The following is a 22369-nucleotide window of genomic DNA, read 5'->3' as shown; positions in this document are numbered from 1 at the left end:
ATCCCTTGATGAAATAGTTGAATTAACCACTCGTTCATTTCAAGGCACAAGTCAAAGTGTTGGTTATGATCAACAGAATATTCAAACATTAAATTCTTTGCTGGGAGTTCAGAATCTTAGGAAACAAATTCTAAACATCTACCTTGGGCTTTAATATAGCTGTAGGCTTGCTGTGCCAAGGATTTGCATCCCCAAAAAATCTGTTTAATTTAGAACAAATTAAAGGCCATGTTTTACATGGTGTATTGTAAGCCAATGGATGTCACTTCAGCAGGAGATCATAAAATGTTCTGTTAGGGCTGGAAACTTTTAACAGCTATATTAGTTCCAAAAACATGCTTTGGAACATACAAAATTGTCATAGTATAAGCATACATATAAATCAGGACTTCAGCCCACAGAAGTGTAAACCAGCACCGAAGCAGGACTATCAACTTTGGTGTAATACCACTCCCATGAGATGAAGTTGTCTTATTTATTTATTTATTTATTTATTTATTTATTTATTTACAGTATTTATATTCCGCCCTTCTCACCCCGAAGGGGACTCAGGGCGGATCACATTATAACACACATAGGGCAAACATTCAATGCCCATAAACACATCAAACAGAGACTGAGAGACACACGCAGAGGCAAGTTAACCTTCTTCTGAGGGGATGTTCGATTCTGGCCACAGGGGGGAGCAGCTGCTTCATCATCCACACTGACGGCACTTCCTCATTCCAGGTCGTAAATTAGTTAATCTTGCCTCCCCACTTTATAAGTGGTACCTTATCTCCTACTTGATAGATGCAACTATCTTTCGGGTTGCTAGGTCAGCAACGAGCAGGGGCTATTTTTTATTTTTAATTGACGGGTGCTCACCCCGCCACGGGCTGGCCTCGAACTCATGACCTCATGGTCAGAGTGATTTAAGGCAGCTGCTCAACAGCTGCGCCACAGCCCGGCCCTTGGCTATTAATTGACAACACCCATTAAAAGCCCTGGTCATGCTACATTCCTAAGACTTATCTAGTGAGGTGGAATCTCAGGTACCTCTATGCTGTTCTCTCCCCTTAATGAAATTATTTTTTCTTATATTGTTTTACCAAATTGCAAAGTGTTTTTTTTAAAAAAGTACAAAATGGAAAAACAGGAGATGTGACACAGTGGGAGTGCAGACTTGTACTGCCAAGGCCTTGCTCTCTCACAACATCAAGGGCAATGTGATATAGATGGTTACAGTGGCAAAAAGTAGCTGCTATTCCGGGTTATGGGAACATAATGAGATGAGAAACATTTCTAAAGAAATTATTGCTTTCTATGTTATGTTTTCAACCATTGTTTATAGCCCCTTTTCAGGCTGCTTAACCATGCAGTCAGAGACTCAAAAAATCTATACAATTTTTGCAGGTGTCCACACCTGCAAAATAATTCATTCTTACCTCAATCCCAGTCTTGTTTCAACACATGCTCATCATCTGATTTCAAAGTGAAAACATTTCTTTTAGACACCTGAGGACTTTAATGTGATTTTGACAAAAAGGGACCATTTTTATTTATACCCCACTTTATCTCCCCAAAGAGGACTCAAAGAAGCTTGACATAAAAGCATTAGTATACAGTTTAAAATATACAAATACACAAACATTAAAACAGAATTAAACACAAAAAGTACTGAAAAATTCATACTAAAAATCCATCAAAACATATTCAAAGTTAAAATCCAGAGCACCCCCTGACTTGAGCTTAAACACCTCCATCTTTAAAAGCCTCTCTGAATAGAAAGGCTTTAGCCTGCCACCAGAAGGACAGCAGAGAAGGGCCATTCTGGCTTCCCTGTGCAGGGAGTTCCAGAGTCATGGGGCAGCCATCGAGAAGGCCCTATCTCTTGTTTCCACCAACCAGACTTGAGATGGAAGTGGGACTGAGAGAAGGACCTCTCCTGAAGATCTCAGGGCCTGAGCAGGTTTGTACAAGGGGATGTGGTCAGCCAAATAGCCTGCACCTAAACCAGTCCTAACCAGCACTTTGAATTGTGCTCGGAAACAGACTGAAAGCCAGTAGAGCTGCTGCAACAGGGGGACTCCCTGTAGCCAGCCCCAGTTAGTAACCTGGTTGCAGCTCTTTGAACCAGCTGAAGTTTCCGAGAACTCTTCAGAGGCAGCTCAATGTTGAGAGTGTTATAGTAATCCGGACAGGATGTAACTAAGGTATGTTCCACCGTGGCCAGATCTGGCTTCTCAAGGAATGGGCACAGGTATTGCATACGTTTTAATTGTCCAAAGGCCCTCCTGGCCACCACCAACACCTGGGCCTCCAGGTTCACTGCTGAGTCCAGAAGGACCCCCAATTTGCAGACCTGTGTCTTCAGGTTGGATGTAACCCCATCCAGCACAAGTGGATTCCCTATTCCTTAGTCTGCCTTCCAACTGACCAGGAGTTCTTCTGTCTTGTCTGGATTAAGGTTCAATTTGCTTGCCTTTATCCAGGTCATTACTGATGACAGACACTGGTTTAGTGCCAGGACAGCTTCCTTTAGCTGAAACAGAAGAATCATTGGAGGATGACTAGATAGATATCTTCTGAGAAAACAAAAAGTTGTGTACGGGCTTCTCAAAGAAAAGAGGGAGAAACTATTTTGATTCCTGATATGATGACTAATAAGGGGAAACAATGTGAATAACAGCATTACGAAAAAGTACATTGTAATGTCATATGAAAATCTGAAATGGGAATGATGTTAGGTAAACAAACTATAAAGAGAAAATGCCAAAAGTGGGGGAAATTGTAATCCATTGGGATCATCAGGGGAAATATGTGATGAAGCATCAGGATTTGATGTCAAGACATAGAAAAGTTCATAATGCAAAACAGCTCCAACTGGTATACAAACTGGATTGAAATCAGAACTTAGGCTCTGTGAAATTACTCATCATAAGCATTTCATTCTTTTTAATAGCTCAGTATTAAATTCATTGCAAGTACTTCTGACAATTACATCTTTCACACAACTAACATTGTGAGGCTAGCTTTTAGGACACTTCCAGATGGAGTGGTTCTAGCACTAATGAAAAGGCATTGTGCCATTCTTTCTTTGTTTCATTCTGGGAATTAAAATGGAATAATTTTTGGGAAAATTGAGACATTTATAAATGGAAGACTGTGCAAAATTCTGTGATTGCACACATATTTGATCATTATAAATATCCTCTCTATTTTCTGGAAAACCTCTAGTATGTGTGTTGAGAGCCTCAAATAAATTCATTTTTGAAGGAAATTCAAAACTGCATATTTGTAATTTCTCGAACATTGCTAAATACAGGGTTACAGACAAGTCAGAAAGGAAAATGATTGAAGAATATGGAAGTCTTCATCCTTTTCAGATGCAAATACTTATTGTATGGCTGTGAAAAAATAATGAGGGAATGTTGGAGACAATTGTCTCCATACTCTTTTTTTGATCTTGCATGAGAGTTCTGACTGTAAAACATCAAATTTGGGGGGGGGGGGGGGCTCTGGGACTAGTTGAAACTCCAAATTGATAATCTGGCAATTCATTCTGGCACAGCCTATTTCTTTTCAGCAGTCTAGCAAATTCAAATTTCCTCAAGCTGTGAATGAGAATCAAAACCAGCTGCAGAAGAATGGAAGCACAAATTCTACATTTTTTCTCCCCCCCCCCTTTTTCTCTCTTGTCCCTTCTCTCCCTTTCACTTTTCAACCTGGCCAACCAAGAATTCCGCAAGGTAGAAAGCGGCCAGGCTTGCAAGCAGCAAGGCTATTCAGTACTATTCAACCTGGCCAACCAAGATTTCCCTTAGATAGAAAACCCCCGAGCTCTGAAGCCACAAGGCTACTCTGTCCCATACAACAAGGCCTAGAAAGGATGCCCTATGTAGAAAGCAGCCAGGCTTTTAAGCTGCAAGACTATTCAGTGCATTTCAAGCTGGCCAAACAAGGAATCCCCTACTAAGGAAGTAGCCAGGCTTCAAAGCGGCTCTTTGATTGAGGGTGCTACTCCGGCTACTCCAGAAAACAGCCAGGCTTTGAGGCTGCAAGGCTATTCACTGCTATTCCACCTGGCCAACAAATGATTCCCATAAGCCACAGCATGGCCGGGCAAAACTAGTGATTACTAAATCTTGCTGTGCAGTTGCTTGGATTAGGGAGATTTTAAAATAATGATTTATAGAATATATTGTGCATATTTAAAGAGTTTTATTGTGTTTTTTTTGGGTAGAAAATCTGAAACAATATTCTTTGGCATCTATATTTTCCTGAAAGCTTTCAGCACATCCTGTGATAGATTTATGGTAAAGATAAGAAGCCCAATTAATAAATCACATACTCTAGGAGTCCAGTGCTATTTAAAGTATAATTAAATCTCAAAGGACCATGGCATATGGAATTTATAATGTACATGGAACAGAAGTAAAGTCAAGTCAGTTTTGGAGTAGTTGTGACAACCAGCTGGAACACACCATAGTCAGTAGACATGATAAACAGAAATAAATTGGATGAGGGAAAATTATGTAATATCGAAACAAGCAGATTCCACAATCTGCACACAAATTGAGTAAAATATTAAATATGCATTGAATTATAGTGTGCCTGTGTGTATATGTATAAAAGTAAGGGTAAAGGTTTTGCCCTGAGTAGACGCCTCAAGGTAATGTGGCTTTTTTTTTTTTTTTAGTTCTGTTTGTGTTTAATTCTGTTTTAATGTTTGTATATGTGTATATTTTAAATTGTATACTACTGCTTTTATGTCAAGCTGCTTTGACTCCTCTTTGGGGAGATAAAGTGATGTATAAATAAATGTAATCATCATCATCATCATCATCATCATCATCATCATCATCTCTGGTAGCCAGTTGTTCATCCACAGTATCTTCCTATCCTTGTGTGGTCTGCTTTCACTGATAGAATGAGTAAGAATAACACCTGCGCCTATAAAATCTTCACTTTCTTTACCAAGGCTTCATAGGACATGGTAATCTGCTCATAGTTGTCATTTGCAGTGTTGTTGGGGCCCACAGGGATCAGAAGAAATGGGTACTATTCTGTGATCTTGATGGGCTTTAGCCGCTTGTCAGTGAAATCCTGGATATGTACATCAGGAAGACAACGCACTTCCCAACTCATCATGTACAGTTCCTTCTATACTCCTGAGCTATGTGTCTGCTAGCAGCAGCATCCTTTTTTCCATCTTGCTGCAGTTGAAGGTTAGTTGGCTCCTTCCCTGGCTTCCAGCGTCGCTTGCTGTTTGCACCTCTTCAAATTGTTAATCTCAGGAAGCAATTGCTTAGTTGGAGCAGTTCCAAATATTTTGTATATTGTCTGTTCCTAATGGTGTCTATCCTCCAGCACGCTCCCTTGGTGTTACAACCCTCTTTGTTTTCATTGGCAGTTGCCTCATTTTGGTTCTCAGGTGTCAATTCTCCCTCTGTTCTCTTCAGGAAGTCCTCATATTTTCTGATGTGTTGAAGAGTCTCAACATGTAGTTGAGACTTCACTTCTAAGAGACCCACTGATTTGCTCTTACTACAAGTTTACTCAGCGAGGTTTTCTAGCAAAAAGGCAAACATTGCACACATATTATAACAGGCAATGACAGATCCTTTTGCCTAATGCTTACTTTTATTTTTTCACACATTTTAGACTAGAACAACCCTTACATAACATGACTGTGACACATGCCCCTGTCCCTTAGAGGCTCAGCTCAAAAGATTGAGGCAACAGTAATATAGAGCTACAACCTCGTCATATGGCTGCTGAAAAAAGGCTCACCTGACTTTGCTTCGCCACAGGGCATGGGGAAGTAGTCGCTCCTCGCCCCACATCACCTGCTTCCTGCAGCTGTGGATCCTATGCGTGGTGCATGTGGCTTCTTCTCATTAAAGTAAATGCCAGCACACCGGTTCCACCCTCCTTCTCCCATGAAGTAGGCCAGTTCCATGGTTGACCAAGGCTAGATTGGCACATGCTGCCAATTTTGGCCCCGTGTGAAGTGGTTGTTAGTGGTTGCTAGCTCCACCTCCAAGCAAGTCAAAGCCCATTCCCCTTAGATGATGTACTCAAAGGATGCACACAACCAAAACAAGCAAAAGCCACCATACAAGTCTTTAATAAACACAGTAAAGGGTGCCCCCCCCCAAATACAGCTCACCTTGTGCTCTCTCCTCAGAGTCACCTGCTTTTGTTCACATTTAGACTAATAGATTCATACTGTAGAAAACCACTGCCATGCAGGAAAAACACAGTCAAAATACTGTTTAAAAGCCTCTAAAGAAGGAGCTTCAATCACACTGTGAGACAGAGAGTTCAACTGCTGAACAGTTCTTACAGTCAGGATGTTCTTCCTAATATTCAGGTGGGATTTCCTTTCCTGTAATTTGAACCCACTGCTCCGAGTCCTAGTTTCCAAGGCAGCAGAAAACAAGCCTGCTCCCTCTTCCTTATGACCTTCCTTCAAATATTTAAACATGGTGACCATGTCTCCTCCCAGCCTTCTTTTTTGCAGGCTAAACACACCCAGCTCTTTAAGATGCTCCTCATGGGGCATGGTCTCCAGACCTTTGATCATTTTAGTTGCTCTCCTCTGGACACCTTCCATCTTTTAAATTGTGGTTCCCAGAATTTGACACAATATTCCAGGTGAGGTCTAACCAAAGCAGAAAAGAGAGGCACCATGACTTCCCCTAATCTAGACTAGTGGTTCCCAACTTTTGGGCCTCCAATTGTTTTGGATTTCAACTCCCAGAAATCCCAGCAAGCTTACCAGCTGTTAAGAACTCACCAGGCTGAAGATGAGCCGCAGAGGTTGAATTCAATTTGGCCAAAAGTACAAGCAGGTGCTTCAAAATGTACAAGCATAAACATACAGAAAAGCACGACATCTTATACAGTTTGACGGTTATTCAAAACTCCCACTCTCTCTTCTGATTGGTTGAAAAGAGGCCAGTCTGATTCCAAAACACCTAAAGGCTCAAAGGCTGGGAACCACTGACACTATATTACTTTTGATGCAGCCCAAAATCCCATTGGCTTTTTATCTGCAGCATCACATTCTTGGCTCATGTTCAACTTTAATTAGATGCTATATTTGTATTTGTTCTCATTTAACATTTATAAATACAGTAGAGTCTCACTTATCCAACACTTGCTTATCCAACGTTCTGGATTATCCAACTCATCTTTGTAGTCAATGTTTTCAATATATCATGATATTTTGGTGCGAAATTCGTAAATACAGTAATTACTACGTAGCATTACTGCATATTGAACTACTTTTTCTGCCAGATTTGTTGTATAACATGATGTTTTGGTGCTTAATTTGTAAAATCATAACCTAATTTGATTAAGGCTTCTCCTTAATCTCTCCTTATTATCCAACATATTCGCTTATCCAACGTTCTGCCGGCCCGTTTATGTTGGATAAGTGAGACTCTACTGTAGTTATATTTGTCCATATATTGTTTCAGTTCATATCTTAATCTCCTCTGCACCTGTTCATTGCTCCTTCTTTCTTCTTCTTATTTTTCTTTGTTTTTATGCACATTCTGAAACCTGGTTCCACTCCAGTGCACTTAGATAACTTTGTCTTTTTAGTGTAATTACTGCTACCATTAAGAAAAATAAACAAGGAATGTTTGTTTCTATGTGTGGTTAGAATTTTACTGATTTGAGAGATGGAATCTCCTGTCAATGCAACAACAAGTCCCTTTCAGGCTGAAGACTTGATAATGCCATATATATTTTAATCCTCTTCTCTTTTCCAGGGAAATGGTGTGATGTCATACTTGTCTCCTCCCACAGTGTAAACTAAACTCCTGTCAAAGTTTTGCTGCCTCTGTGACAGAGAGAACGGTTCACTTTGCTGCAGCTGCATTACCTTGTATGACACTCCTCAGCATCTTAAACTGTGCAAGTTTGGATTTGAAAGCATAATGTCAAGGCTGGTCTTCCTACTTTTCTGTGGAAATTTTGCACTACTTCTTGGAAATGCTCAGAAATTGCCAAGAGGCAAGTAGATGTGATATTTTAATACTTTCTTTGTGGGGGCTGGATGCTTGATCTTACTGAGACATCCTTGTTTGCAGCATGTATGAACTGATTTGCCTAGTTTATGAGAAATGTAATGAGAGGAAAGGAAAGAAACACAAATGAGAAAATTAATTCAAAACTATTTGTCTGAACAAATCAAAGGATTAGAATAGTTTTTGGTTGTTGCAAGAATCATATTAGGTAATTTATGCAACAAGTAAATGAAATCTAGTGTTACTATTTTCTTGAGCATTTACTCTTATGCTGATAAGATATGTCTCCATTAGAAAATATGATTAAAATGCTTTTTAAAAAAAATTGTTCTTAACTTCAGTTGAAATCCATGCTTGTATGATTATAAGAAATAAAAGATTTGCAGACACTGCCCTTCTCTAAAGTATGAAGAAATATGTGCAAACTCTGAAGTACCTTCTTTTTCTATCTCACCTCCTTCCAACTGATTTGTGTTAATGCAAAACAAACAGCTGCAATGTAAAATTAATACCATATTTCTAAATCTAGATAAAGCGGTACTTTGTGGCACCTTGGCACTGAAGTGGTGCTTCACAACTATTTGTGTACTTTCTGTTGCTGTCTTTGCTGAAATGCTTTTTAAAGTACACAGTGTACTAGTTTCTATATGCACATGATGTGTGCAAGCAGACAAGAGAAACAGTGATTTCCTTTAAATGTTCAACTGCTTAAATGAATGCTAAAGCAGGCTGGATCTACACTGCCATATTCAGATTATCAAAGCAGATAATCCACATTATCTGATTTGAACTGGATTATATGAGCCCACTCTGCTATATAATCTAGTTTAAAGCAGATAATCTGGATTTTATATGGCAGTGTAGAAGGGGCCTCAGAGAACAGCATCCTTGAACATGTCTGTGTGACATAGCTAAGATCACAGAGATATCTTCCATATGTAAAATAATGAATGAGTCTACATCTAGACTTCCCCTCTGGAAATTTACATTTTGAAATGTTTATCCCCTGACTCTCAAAACAGAAATTGTTTTTTTCATCTTTCATAATTACAGTAAATAAATGCAGTAGCTTCTTATACTTTTGTTTTCTGTCACCGTTACAAATGTCCTTTGGTAAGAGGCTGTATTTCAGTTCAAGTAGGTTCATAAGTATATGTTAGTAGTTAATAGTGCATTACATCCTGGGGTTAAATAATGTGTATTGTCTGCCATTGGAACATGGATCTTTTCCAAAGCGTAGACCTTGCACAGATGGTTTTATTTGTCTTTCCTATCCATTTTTGTGGGACAATAGCCACAACTATCCTTAAGAATGGAATTCTGGCACTGATACATGCTTTACATTTCATACTTCAATCACTGGGAATATTCCCAAAGCATTGTAAAACAAAATCCCAAGTCTATTTCTCAAAGTAAGTTACAACAGAAACTCCTGGGGAAGTGTTTTTCCTTTGGTCCTTCTTTTGCAGTAAAAATATGAAAACTATTTCAAAATGTAGAATTACAATATGAGATTGCTTTAATGGGTTGAGCACAGTGACATTTGTTGCTCTGGATGTTGTTGGAAGATATTCTGAATGATAATATCTTTGGTTAATGAACTTCAATTTGACTGGAAATGCATTATAGTAACAAGACTGATTTCTTCAGTGCATTGACTAGTCAAATAGAAAAGTCAAGTCTATGAACTATAAACATCACATTTTTTCTGGAATATTGTCTAAACCCTTTCAAATGTGTCACATATAAACATAATAATTGGAGATAGTACTTTTTAGTCACTTCATAATCCCTTTCAGATCTTTCTGCCAATATTATTTCTGGACAAACAAGTTCATTGTCTGAACTTTCTCGTTTTTAACATGGGCTAGAATCCTGGTATTCTGTCTTTCACTCTTTGACAAAGTCTTATTCCTGGCTTTATGTCATGAAATTAGATTTCCTTTCCTTGGTACAAGCAAGGGAAAAATGCTTCCTGCAGCTGTAGGAACAAAAGCCAACAAGAGTTTTGGGTGCCAATTACTTGCGGAGCCATTGGAGTAGCTATCCACACAAATAAGCTATTCTTGCAGCACCAAGGTTTTGCTTTTTTGAGGTGCTGCCACTTCCACAGGCACCTGACTGGATATACTGATGGGAAACATGTGTTTTAAAATGTCAGTTTTGGAATTGTCAGCAGGAAAAATACTACTTTCTATAGGAGTTCTTGGAAAGTTGATTTGATACATAGAGAAATGCAGTGGAAATAGCAATTAATGATTGCAGTCAGGTCTCTATATGAAAAACAAATCATATGACGGCAAAAACAGGTGTGCAAAAATAAGGTCATTGTGTATGTCTGTACATGATTCTGTCTTAGCGCTGCATATGGTATGTTGTCAGATGTTCGCAACTAGAATAAATGGTTGTTAGTGCTAATAAAAAGCCTATGTTTTGATCCCTTTAATTTAAACAAAAATCCAATGCACTTCTACTATCCACACAATAGTATTTTTATTTATTTACATCACTTCTATCCCGCCTTTCTCACGCGAGGGGACTCATCATCTACTACTATATAGTTGCATGACTGTAGGTTATCTCAATGGCATGGCAGATGGCTTAAGTTGAGGATAACGAGTCAAAACCTCATGACACTCTGTTTTCATAAATATTCTTACACAACTGTATTGGCATGCTCAATTCCTTTGATCTGAAAGATTTAACTCAGTCCCTAAGTTATTTCCTTCCCCCTCCTCAAATTTCTAAGTTCCCAAAGTGTGTCCATGAAGCACTTCATTCAATTCCCTGCTCTCTAGTTTTACCATTATAATATAAAGAAAGACTGGTAATATCATTGTTCTCAATCTAAATTTGGTTCCTTATTCTTTCATGTTTCCAACACTATTCTGCTTTCCCCTTTGGCCCCACAAGTCAAAAACTTTACTTTAGCATAATTATGCTACCTATTTTGTAAAACCCCATTCTCTCTCTATTTCTAGGAAGACTTTCATAGATACTTGGGCATTGTGTCAATTTTTTTCTGCATAACTCTCTTCAAAAAGCTGTGGATTTTGTTAGAAGAGCATGAAAGTAATGAATTGAACTATTCACGTGTTCCTGTTGGATAGTGGTTCCCAACCTGTGGGTCCCCAGATGTTTTGGCCTTCAACTCCCAGAAATCCTAACAGCTGGTAAACTGGCTGGGATTTCTGGGAGTTGTAGGCCAAAATACCTGGAGGCCCACAGGTTGAGAATCATTGCAGTAGGACATCTACTGCTGTTGCCTTGGCTCTCTTTCCACCATCTTTCTACCTCACCTGTGATTCCCTTTCTTTGCATGTCATATCCTCTACTGTTGCATGTCACATCCTCTTTTCCCCAGTTTGTGAACCACCCCCTCTGTCATATGTTGTCCCCATCATGCTCACTTCCTTGTGTCATGGTTTGTAAAAGCAGTGTGCTGTGTGTGTTAACTGGAAAGTGAAGTGCATGAAGCCAATTGGCTGAACCTGCCGAGAACTGAGGATTGTTTTGATACTGTTTCTGTTCTGCTGCTGCAGAATCAGTTTGGGTAAGTTTTTCAGTGCTGACTGAGCACTGTTGGTAAAGAGAGCAGCATACTCAGAGAGGCCTTGTTATTTTGAGGCCTGTTTGCTGCTGATGAAAGAGGGTGAAGAACCAGGACTGTGTTCTTTTCTGAAGCAGATTTGTGGAGTGAGAAAGGACTGTTTATGACTGTGGACTTCTGTAAGTGATCAGAGGGATCATTGTAAATACTACTGTTTTTGATCTCGTGGAATCAGTAAAGTTCCTATATTTTTGTTTTTGCAAACCTGAGTGGCATGTTATTGTTCTGCAGGTGACTCTGGATCTGGGCACATGTAAGAGCTTCCATTTATCATCATCAATCCGTAACACCTTGCACTCTGCCACTTCAATATTCATTATTCCCTTCTTTGACTCATATCCTTGCCTTACTATGCCTTCTCTTTTACTTCCTCACCTCATCTCACACCCTTGGAGTATGCTCCTCCTTTGTTTTTTATGCTCCATTGTTCACATCACTCACTCTTGTATTTTTCCTACTCTTTCCTGTGCCTCACCTCATGCCCGCTAACTTTGTCCTTTGCTTGCTCCTTGTACACAACTGCTTGCACCACTGATTTCCCTGTCTCTCTTATTTCCTTCTTTGACTTCTATCATATCCTCATAAAGATCCCTTAGTGCAATGGTTCTCAACCTGTAGGTCCCCATATGCTTTGGCCTTCAATTCCCAGAAATCCTAACAGCTGGTAAACTGGCTGAGATTTCTGGGAGTTGTAGGCCAAAATGCATTGGAAACCACAGGTTGTGAACCACTGCCTTAGTGTCATGCCCTGCTCTCAGGTTTCAGGCAGTGAAGGGGAAGAACAGGTGGAAGTGCCACCTTCCAAGTCAGAGAGATGCAGTTCCCAGCAGCCCCAACTCTGGAAATACCAGTGTCTGAACCTGAAAGTAGCAGTTCCCAGCAGCCACTCGACTTGGACCTAGAACAACCAATGGCTGAATCTGAGAATAGCAGCTGCCAGCAGCCTCAAGAGGAAATCACAGTTTCTTTCTTGCCTGGAATGCAGACAAGAAAGGTCCCACTACCTTTATCACAAATGCTTGGTAATTAAAAAAAGGGGGCTGTAGAATTTATAGACCATCTATAAATCTAGCAGCTGTAATTCAGACCTATGTTCCTGACAGGTGACTTGTGTGAAGGCAAGGATTTGGCTTTGTATCTCTGGTTCATATTCTCCCATTTGACCTTACCTTGGCTTCATGGTAGTTTATTATTTTAGATTCTTCAAATGGAGATCTTGCTTATCATGCGCATGTGGATATTGGACTTTCTGACTTCCGTAAAGCTCTGTCTGTAACTTTTGGGTTAGACTTTCAGGGAAAGGAAGGGGGGAAGGATTACTGATTCTATTTAGTGGATACCTTTGGGAATAACCTTGACCTGCCTTCCAGAACAGAGCACCTTGCTTGCTTCTTCTGCATAATTGCTCATTCCGGTCTCTCTCCTGCCCTTTTCTTTCCTTTCTTGCCTTCACCTTATGCTCATCTGGTGTGCCCTTCCAGACTTCCTGTACTCTGCCACTCTCATTGGTTGCTGTCAACTGAATTTCCCATGTGGAGTTAAGTTTTGCTGTACCAGTTGATAGAATCATGTCTCTACATTTTGTGCCATATCTCAGCTTCCACAAAAGGCGTATTTTAAAAAAAGGAAAGTTGGAATCTGAGCCACATGATGGTTCAGACAGGCCCAGGATGACAAGCCTAGAATCCAGGTGATGTGGAAACCATAAAATTAAGTTTGTTAGCATCTGGGGACTAAACTTTGAAAAAGTAATGGTGATGGAATGGGAGTGCTGGGGTGATGTGGGTGGTGCATCCCTTCACACTGCTCTAGGGGTCAGAGAATGTAGGTATGAACAATATGTACCCATGTATAAATGATGAGATCCCTGGGCATTCTTTTTATTCATCCTTGTTTATTAGTTCTACAACATATTTGTAGGAGGTTTTCTTAAACACTAGAATATGATCACTTAAATGTACACTTCTTTCTTTTTTAAGCATCAGTCCTACTTTGACTCCTCCATCAAGTGGTTATGTCACCCCACATGTCATATACATTTATTGCACATTCCCCACCCCAAACTAAATACTGTATGACTACATTGCATGATAGTTTTGTAGCTTTGTGTTTTTTTTTTCAGGACACTGCATCTCTGAACAATTCTGTTGGGCATCCCTTATTTTAACCTTATTTGGTTTGACATTCTTCATTTCATTGAGAGAGCTGATCAAAGAAAGCTGAAAGTCATATTTCTTTTTATATCCAGTTTTTTTATGTTTAATGTATTTTATTTATTGCATTCTTAATAAAAAATATTGAAAAGAGAGAGAGATTGCTGATCGCTATGTAAGAAGGTGTTCTAAGTTATCAATAAGTTCAAGGAATTCCTGTTCCGTTTATTACACTATGTAAGAAAATTTGAAGCATTTTCTGTTCTTGGTTTAAAAGTATTATTTTCTGTTTAATTGTGAGGTACTTACATTGAAAGTAGTTGTTATACTCCAGAAACTTTGTTTTTGTGGTGGTCACAAACTATGTTGAATTGGTTGAGACTTTATGAGATATTCATTGAAAAACTATAGCAAAATGTGCTGCAAGATGTTCCACAAAAACAAAGTGTATGCAGTTTAATAAATGTTTTCCATGTATTTATGATAGAACCAAATAGGAAATGACATTTATAACCCAGGAACAAAAATTGTGTTACATAATGTTATTGACTGGTGTTAAAAACAATGTTGCTCCTTAATCCAGCCAGAAAAGGCAATCTAATTATAATGCCAAGGAACAGTAAGAAACTTTCATTATTAAATGTCTTCTAATGTACTCAAATATTACCAAAAATAATTTGATATAAACAAATGTTCCAATCTTTCCATCATGCCTCATATTCTTGTTCGTCCTCAGGCTGTCTTTATATGGGTTCCTCCCAAAATTGAAATCAACAATACAGTACTAACCCATCTGACCTAGAAATGGTTCTACCCATGAGAGAATAAACCGGCAAAGTGAACCAGATGACAGATTAAGCTTTATCAGACAAAAATGGAAAAGAGTTCAATGCTACTTGAATTAAACTTGGAACAGCATACAACTTACATGTTTCAGCTTGATAAATAATGAAAAATATCTTGCAAGAAAAAAGGGCCTATAGAAACAAGACAAAACAAGTTGGATCCTAAACCAATGTATATCTTCTGTGTTGTGTGAGAAACAAAACCCAACAAACTCTTTTCTGTGTTTCTTATTTTTAAAAGTTGTTAAAGGAAATTTATTACTCCTGACTTCTTTAGATTGTATAGCGAGATGTATATAGGTGTCAATTGTCTTATATACAGGGTATTTGAAAAAGAACTCCCTAGTTTTAATGTGTTTTAATTTAAAACTAGGGAGTTCTTTTTCAAACACCCTGTATTGTAGGTGTTAGATGAGATGGAATAGGGCAAGATGCTATCATGAAAGTCAGTTGTATTAGAACTGGAACTCCCTTGGGCAACAAAATATAGATCAGCTTTTTCTTACACCTTCCCAAATGACTATAGCAAACATGTTAGAATTAACAACATATGATCAGTGTATTCAATATCTTCTCATTCTTGTTGTTTCTTTAGTTCCTATTGTTTCATTTTGTAGTATAACATATGGAAGGAAAATAGTGTTAATGAATGTTGTTATATATATATATATATTTGTATCATTTTACTCACCATCATACATTGTCTCTGTTAACAATTAACATCCATTGGTAATTTAATTAACAGATTCTTTCCACTAAACTATGTGATTTATGCAAAGATTCATATATATATATATATATATATATATATATAGAGAGAGAGAGAGAGAGAGAGAGAGAGAGAGAGCGCAAAGGCTCACATAATATGCATGAAATGCTCTTTTCTGTACATGAGCCCCATAAAATCAATGTTTCTGAATGTTCAGAGAAGAGCATTCTGGGTGTACACTGGGTGTATACTGGGATCTTTTCAGGATACAGCTGCTATGATGTTTTCATTATATTACTTTCATTTTCCTTTTGATACTTTCAACTATAGTCAATCTATTAAATCTTGATGGTAAATCAATACTTAAAGTTTATTGATCCAATGGGTCACCTCTAGCTTGGAGAACTAATATGCAAACTTTTAAAGTATGGATAACAAATGGAAAGTGATCTTGCAACTGAATTAAACTTAGCTGGCACGATAATTAATTTTGGTTTAGCAGAAATAGCTAGTTGAACTTTTTCAACAACTTCAGTTTAAGAGGGGAAATGAAATAAGCCTATTAAAATAAGTTTACCCTGTAGTATTATCAGCTTGTTAGGAAATATTGCAAATGCTAAGGTGAACTGCTCCATTGCAAATACACAGAATTTGACGTTCCAGTTCTCTATCCATCCATGCCAAATACATGGATTTTGTCTATTCATCAACTGCAAAAGTTGCACCTTCTTGCAAGTGCTTAGCAGTGCTATGCCACTCAGTTTTAAATATTGCAGATCATTTGAGATTTGCCTTTTTTCAGAGTATGATTAGCTCTACTAATTTCTGCATTTATCATCTGTGTTGTATTAGGTGGTACTTGTTCTTAACCTCAACATGTGTTTTCGTTTATTTTTGTAAAACAGTTCAAACAATCGTAATTTATTGTTGTGCATTCTGTAATGATTGCATGAATTTGACATTTTTCATTCAGTGAATTTGTTCCTAATTCCTGATTTATTTCCACATCCACATAGAAATTAGTAGCTGCAATCAAAACATTACACTATAAAATCACAGCACAACAGTTGTGTTTCAAATAGAAGGTATATTATTAACAACTAATGCTTAGGTATTTGAGTTTAGAATGTCAGAAACTGTTTGATATTAAGTCAAAACCTTGGTCCATCTAAGTCTGCATCTCTGCTCTAGGGTAAGCCTCCTGAACCATTTTTGTACACTTCCAAGTGGTTCCCAAAAAACCTTCCCCAAATTTGGCTCTCATGATTGGTTGGCATAGCAGTAAGTAATGCTTTCATTTCAAACATCCCATTCTTGACAACTAAACAAGTTGTACATTTAATTTTGCTCTTCTGGGAATTTGAGTGTAAATGAAGTATATGTGAGTATTTAAAGAAAAACAGCATTTTCTCCTTCAAATATATTTGGCAGTTACTGGGGGCAACTCAGTATAGTTCCTTTATGAGTTCCACCAAGGTAAATATCCCTTGAAGACAAGGGTTTTGCCCCTCTCTATTTATTGCTTACAAATTGACTTTGGCTTATGGTGACCTCATGAATGAAAGGCCACCAAGTCACCTTCTCATCAGCTGCCTTCTACAGGTCTCGAAGATGTCCTTGATATAATCCTCTATCTTTTACTACTGCCATCTACCTTTCCCGGCACTACTGACTTTTCTAGACGATGGATTGAGTCCACTTGATAACTCAATAAGGACTCTTTCAGTCCGCTTGGAGGTGGAAGAGAGTCTCCACCACCCAGTCACACCAGACATAGTAACTGCTGCTAACCAGTCACTCTAAATGTCACCATTTATCTACCTTAAGTTTTGGAAGCTCTGACTGAAGTCAGGACTTAGCAAGGCTGCAGTCTGGCTAACAGCAACCACACCACACAGGATAAGGTAGTTGGGGATCGCGGCATGACTGTCAAGACAGCTATGTCTGATTCCATTGAGGAACTGGCCCGGCTCTTGACACCCCCTAACTCAGGGGAGAACCCAATTCCTGGCTCAGGATTCAGTTTTCCCCTCAGTTAGCTTAATCGTGGGGCTGCTCTGAAGTCAGTATAGATGTACCTATGTGCCCATGACCAAAGTACAACAAAGTACTTTAGTCATATCTTTGGACCTTATCACATTAGGAAGCATTCAATTTCTGAAACCTTTTTGGAATGATTTTGAATGGGTTCCATCACATGATATTCCATCGGAATCCATCTGCAAAACATTGGATAAACTGATTTATTTGCAGATAGGATTCTAATCGTGTTTTTTCAACAATACTATGGATTGTCGTGTGTTTTCCGGGCTCTATGGTCATGTCCCAGAAGTATTCTCTACTGATGTTTCACCCACATCTATGGCAGGCATCCTCAGAGGTTGTGAGGTATACTATGGATTCTTCTTCCATGGCTGACATATTGTTTTGCATGTAAACTCTGTTTGCATCCCATCAGCAACGATATAACTTGTCATTCATGGGCAGAGTCTCATGACCCCAGACTTTTCATGATGGAAGTGGCTGCCATTTCTGTTTTGGGTGTGGAAGGGGAAATATCTCGGTGATTACTGAAATCACTAATTGCCATTTTCAATATTAGAAAGAGTGATGTAGGGGGTGTTTGGAATGGATTAGGAAGAGCCAGCTTTCCATTGGGTGATGAGTCAAAGCACACATTTTCAAAAGATAAGAATCATCATTATCAGGTGTGATGGGGTCAGTATGCATCCCGTCTGAACACAGTATGCATTCAGTCATAAAAATCTAGGTGATGCATAGTTCTTCATGTGATGAGGTCCTTTGTCATAATGAATAATACAATCCTGTGTATGTTTACTTGGAAGTAAGCCTCAGTGCAGCCAGTGGAATTCAATCTGCATTGAATTATAGTCTTGGTTAAAAAAAATAAAAATATTTGAAGTGAATTTATTTTCCTATATTGAACTATCTGCACTGTTTCCCCACATCAAATTCAAGCATACCATCTAAGATTAAGACAACAGGCCTCTAGTAATAAAAATGCATTTCTCAGGAAACCCCCTTTTCTTGCTGTGCATCTTATCTTTCAGAGATAATGTAACCACACCCAGAACATATTGCTTCCAAATCCAAGAACAACTCACCCACAATTTTTCATGTTGCCAATATTCAGCCACACCTCAGTTAGCTATAACAGAGGATCAAAATGGGGCATCTCAGCATACTGAAGTGCCCTGTTGCTCCAAACTCCAGCAGACTGCTCCCAGAAGTTTCATACACATGTTAAAACAGCAATTGGCATAAGAATACACCCTGTGGCATTTCATAGCATAATTACTACAAAATCAAGAAAGAACATCCAATCAGTTATTCTCTGAATAACCCTATAGTTGAATGCAACACAGCTGTGCCATGTTGTAGCTCTACCAGGGTTAGGCAAGGTGAGAGAGCAGAGTGACAATATGCCCATAGATTTTTACAAGAAATTCCAATCTTTGAGTAAGTCTCTTGCCTAACAAAATTTTGAATTCTAGTTTGAAAACACATTTATGTCTTTTCTGACTTTATGGTGGAAAGTGAGAAATCTGAAGTTGTTTTTGTTATTACTATTATTATTAATAGTAACATAAAAGCATTGGTATACAATTTAAAATATACAAATATACAAACATTAAAACAGAATTAAACACAAACAGCATTAAAAATTACATTATGATATAACACGAATCCCAATGGACTATTATGTGGGCAAATGGGAACACTGCCAGACTGAAGGTTTGCTTATGTCTAAATATCATGGAAAAATCATCAAAATGGTAAAAATCTTATGATCACAATTTATACAATACCGTATAAATGAAATGCAAAGATACAAAATGGGTGATGCCTGACTCGACACTCGGGTGAGAAGGGCGGGGTATAAATAATTGAAATAAATAATAAATTGAAATAAAAAGATCTTTGAGTCTTTGAAAACAATAAGTTGAACATGAACCAACAGTGTAATGCAGCAGCTAAAAAAAGCCAATAGGATTTTGAACTGCATCTTTCCTGCTGACATATTACCTCAGCACAAAGCAGGATTTTTCTGCTTTGTGCCAAATGCTGTCACATTTACGTGGGGCATCATTTGGATGCCCCACATAAAGAAGCGGAAGCTCACGCTTCTAAGGGGCTTTCTCGATGGGTCCTAGGACTTGGAGCACTGGGTTCAAATTACAGGAGAGGCTATTCCACCTGAATATTAGTCCCTTCTGGGGTGGAGAAAAACGGGGTAGAAATGCTGTAAATAAATAATAATAAATAAACATTAGGAAGAACTTCCTGACTGTAAGAGCTGTTCAGCAGTGAAACTCTCTGCCTCAGAGTGTGGTGGAAGTTCCTTCCTTGGAAGGACTGGATGGCCATCTGTTGGGGTGTTTGATTGTACTTTTTCTGCATGGCAGAATGTGGTTTCTTCCAACTCTATTATTCCATGCATCTATGATTCTATGATTCTTAGCCTCCTTCTCACTTCCCAGTGAAAATTAACAGATTTTCTTCAATCCCCTGTTACAAGAATTTGCATGAAACAAAATCCCTAGAGCAATTTATTTGTAGGGAGTATCTCCATTATAGAGACCCCAAGTTCAATTAGGTTGAAAAGCTCATTCTTTGGCCACAAAACAGGTTTTTTTTTTAGAACTTTCAAAGCAGTAGGCCCTTATAAAATGTTTAGAACATGGAAATTAACAAATAGGATATGTGGAGAAAATAATATTTTGTGTGGACAGAATGGTGCATTTTGTGCCAGTTTTGTTGTAGGAGTGCAAAGTGTTTCTTAGGACCTCATCACATTGATGAGTGTGAATGGGACGATTTGCCAGCCTCCGTGGTACATCTGTGGGGCAGCAAGGCAGTCCCGGCGCCTGGCACCCTGCCTTGCCTGCAGCGACACTTCTCCATTACACATAGGGAAGTGTTGCTATGTGGCTCCCCCCATGCTGGCCCCATTGTTTCCTATGGAACACAGGAAGCATCCCGTGTTCTGGGCAAAGTGTAGTAAGATGTTTGCGCCACAGTTGATCAACGGAGCCCAGCCAGAAGTCAATGTGTGTCATGTGATGGGCAGTGTGGGGCTCCGTGGATCTACTGTACTGCCAGCATCCTAGGACGCTTGCGAAGACACGCATGATGAAGTTCTTATTGTCATGCTGTAGTTCAATTTTTAAAATAACATTGTTATTTATATAACAAGATAGAAAGTTAATGCTGAAGCTGTTCCTAGAAGGTGGAATTTGGCACTGGATATGGAAAAATGTAACTCATTGTTGCTGGGCTAAATTTAGGAAATCTCTTTTCTTCTAGTTATTGAGTGTTCATTTCATTGTTTTATATAAGAGCACACATTTTTACCTTTTTAATAGAAGTGATTTGTGGTTACTACCAAAACACAAATTTTAAAAGCTGAGACTCCCAGAAATATGTTTTTCCTTTTGAAGCTGTGTTTACATATGTTCTGGCAAGACTAGTTTATTCCATGTCTCAATCATGCCTAAAATTTAGCAACTAATAAATAAATGATTTTTTAAAAATCCAAGCTAGTTAGTGAATTGTTAGGAAAAATACAGATAAAATATATTTCATTATTTTGTTTTTAATTATCAGAATAGGTATAGTAAATATATCTTCTTAATTTCCTGTAAACAGCCACATGCCTGTGAAATTATTGAATAAAGACATATCTCAGTTAACAAAGCCTCTGAAAAGAAATTTTGTTATGAAATTTATGTCTGCCCAGTCCCCTTTCTTTTTAATCCTTTGTCTAAATAGAAGGGGTTTTAAAGCTTAATTTGCACTGGAAGGATGGTGAAGGAATGCTAGAGAACCACAGACTCTGAATGCTAGGTTGCAGAAACATGTGTGTAGTAAGCAGTGCAATAAAATAAAACCAGGGAACAAGCATTATTCTACTCTAGCCAATTCAACTGTAATCATGTGTTTTTCCTTACAGCAATCAAAGTATACAGCAGCTGCTTTTGGAATCCCTTACTGAGCATGCATAAACAGCAAAACACAGAGGGAGAGAGTAGATAATAATAATAATAATAATAATAATAATAATAATAATAATAATAATAATAATAATAATAATACACTTTATTTGAGATACGTCTCAAGAGTACTCCCAGCATGTTAAAAAACATATATTTAAAAGTTTGTCAGCAAAATGGAAATTATTGGAAAAAAGTGGAAGCTGGTGAAAGAAAGGAAGGAAGGAAGGAAGGAAGGAAGGAAGGAAGGAAGGAAGGAAGGAAGGAAGGAAGGAAGGAAGGAAGGAAGGAAGGAAGAAAGATCATGCCTGGATACATTATTCTTGCAAATAAGCTAGCAAAATGTGAGCTAGACAATGCTACTGTTAGGTAGGTTGGTAATTGGCTGACTGGTCGAACCCAAAAGGTGCTTACCTCCTCATCCGGGAAAGAAGTAACCAGTGACCAGTGCTATTCACCATCTTTATCAATGACTTGGACAATAGAATAGAAGGCATATTTATGAAATTTGCAGATGACATCAAACCCCAGAGGACAGGATTGAAATCCAAAATGACCTTATCAGATTAGAGAGCTGGGCCAAAACTAACAAAAAGAATTTCAACAGGTAGAAATATAAGGCAGAATATAGGATGGTGACACCTTGCTCAAAAGGGATCTAGGAGTCTTAGGCCCCTTCCACACTGCCCTATATACCAAGATATGATTCCAGATTATCAGTTTTAAACTGGATTATATGAATCTCCACTGCCAAATCTGGGATAAGAAGATAATCTGGGATATAGGGCAGTGTGGAAGGGGCCTTAGTAGACCACAAGCTGAACATGAATCAACAATGTGATGCAGCAGCTAAAAAACCATTTTATTCAGCTGTGTGGAAGGGGCCAAAGACTCATTTGTTATTTTTAACATTACCTTGTTGGAACTATTGAGCTTTGAAATGTGAATGTCACAAGAGATTACATCAATGTAACCTAGTGATTCCCAAAGTCTGTTTTTGAAGGTGTTTTGGAA

The 22369-nt window shown here is 38.4% G+C and overlaps 1 protein-coding gene across 1 annotated transcript in view; it reads left to right on the top strand.

Annotated features, from left to right (window-relative positions):
• Positions 1–7816: 7816 nt before the first annotated feature.
• Positions 7817–22369, top strand: part of abi3bp (ABI family member 3 binding protein) — a 181688-nt gene continuing 167135 nt past the window's right edge. The window contains exon 1 of the mRNA XM_062974809.1: positions 7817–8010. Within this exon, the coding sequence (XP_062830879.1) occupies positions 7935–8010 (76 nt within the window). The 5' untranslated portion in view covers positions 7817–7934. The remainder of the gene's footprint in view (positions 8011–22369) is intronic.

Source organism: Anolis carolinensis, chromosome 3 (genome assembly GCF_035594765.1).
Source record: "Anolis carolinensis isolate JA03-04 chromosome 3, rAnoCar3.1.pri, whole genome shotgun sequence".
Classification (NCBI taxonomy): domain Eukaryota; kingdom Metazoa; phylum Chordata; class Lepidosauria; order Squamata; family Dactyloidae; genus Anolis; species Anolis carolinensis.
The sequence above is the reverse complement of the archived record's forward strand: the minus strand, read 5'-3'. Positions and strand labels throughout refer to the sequence as shown.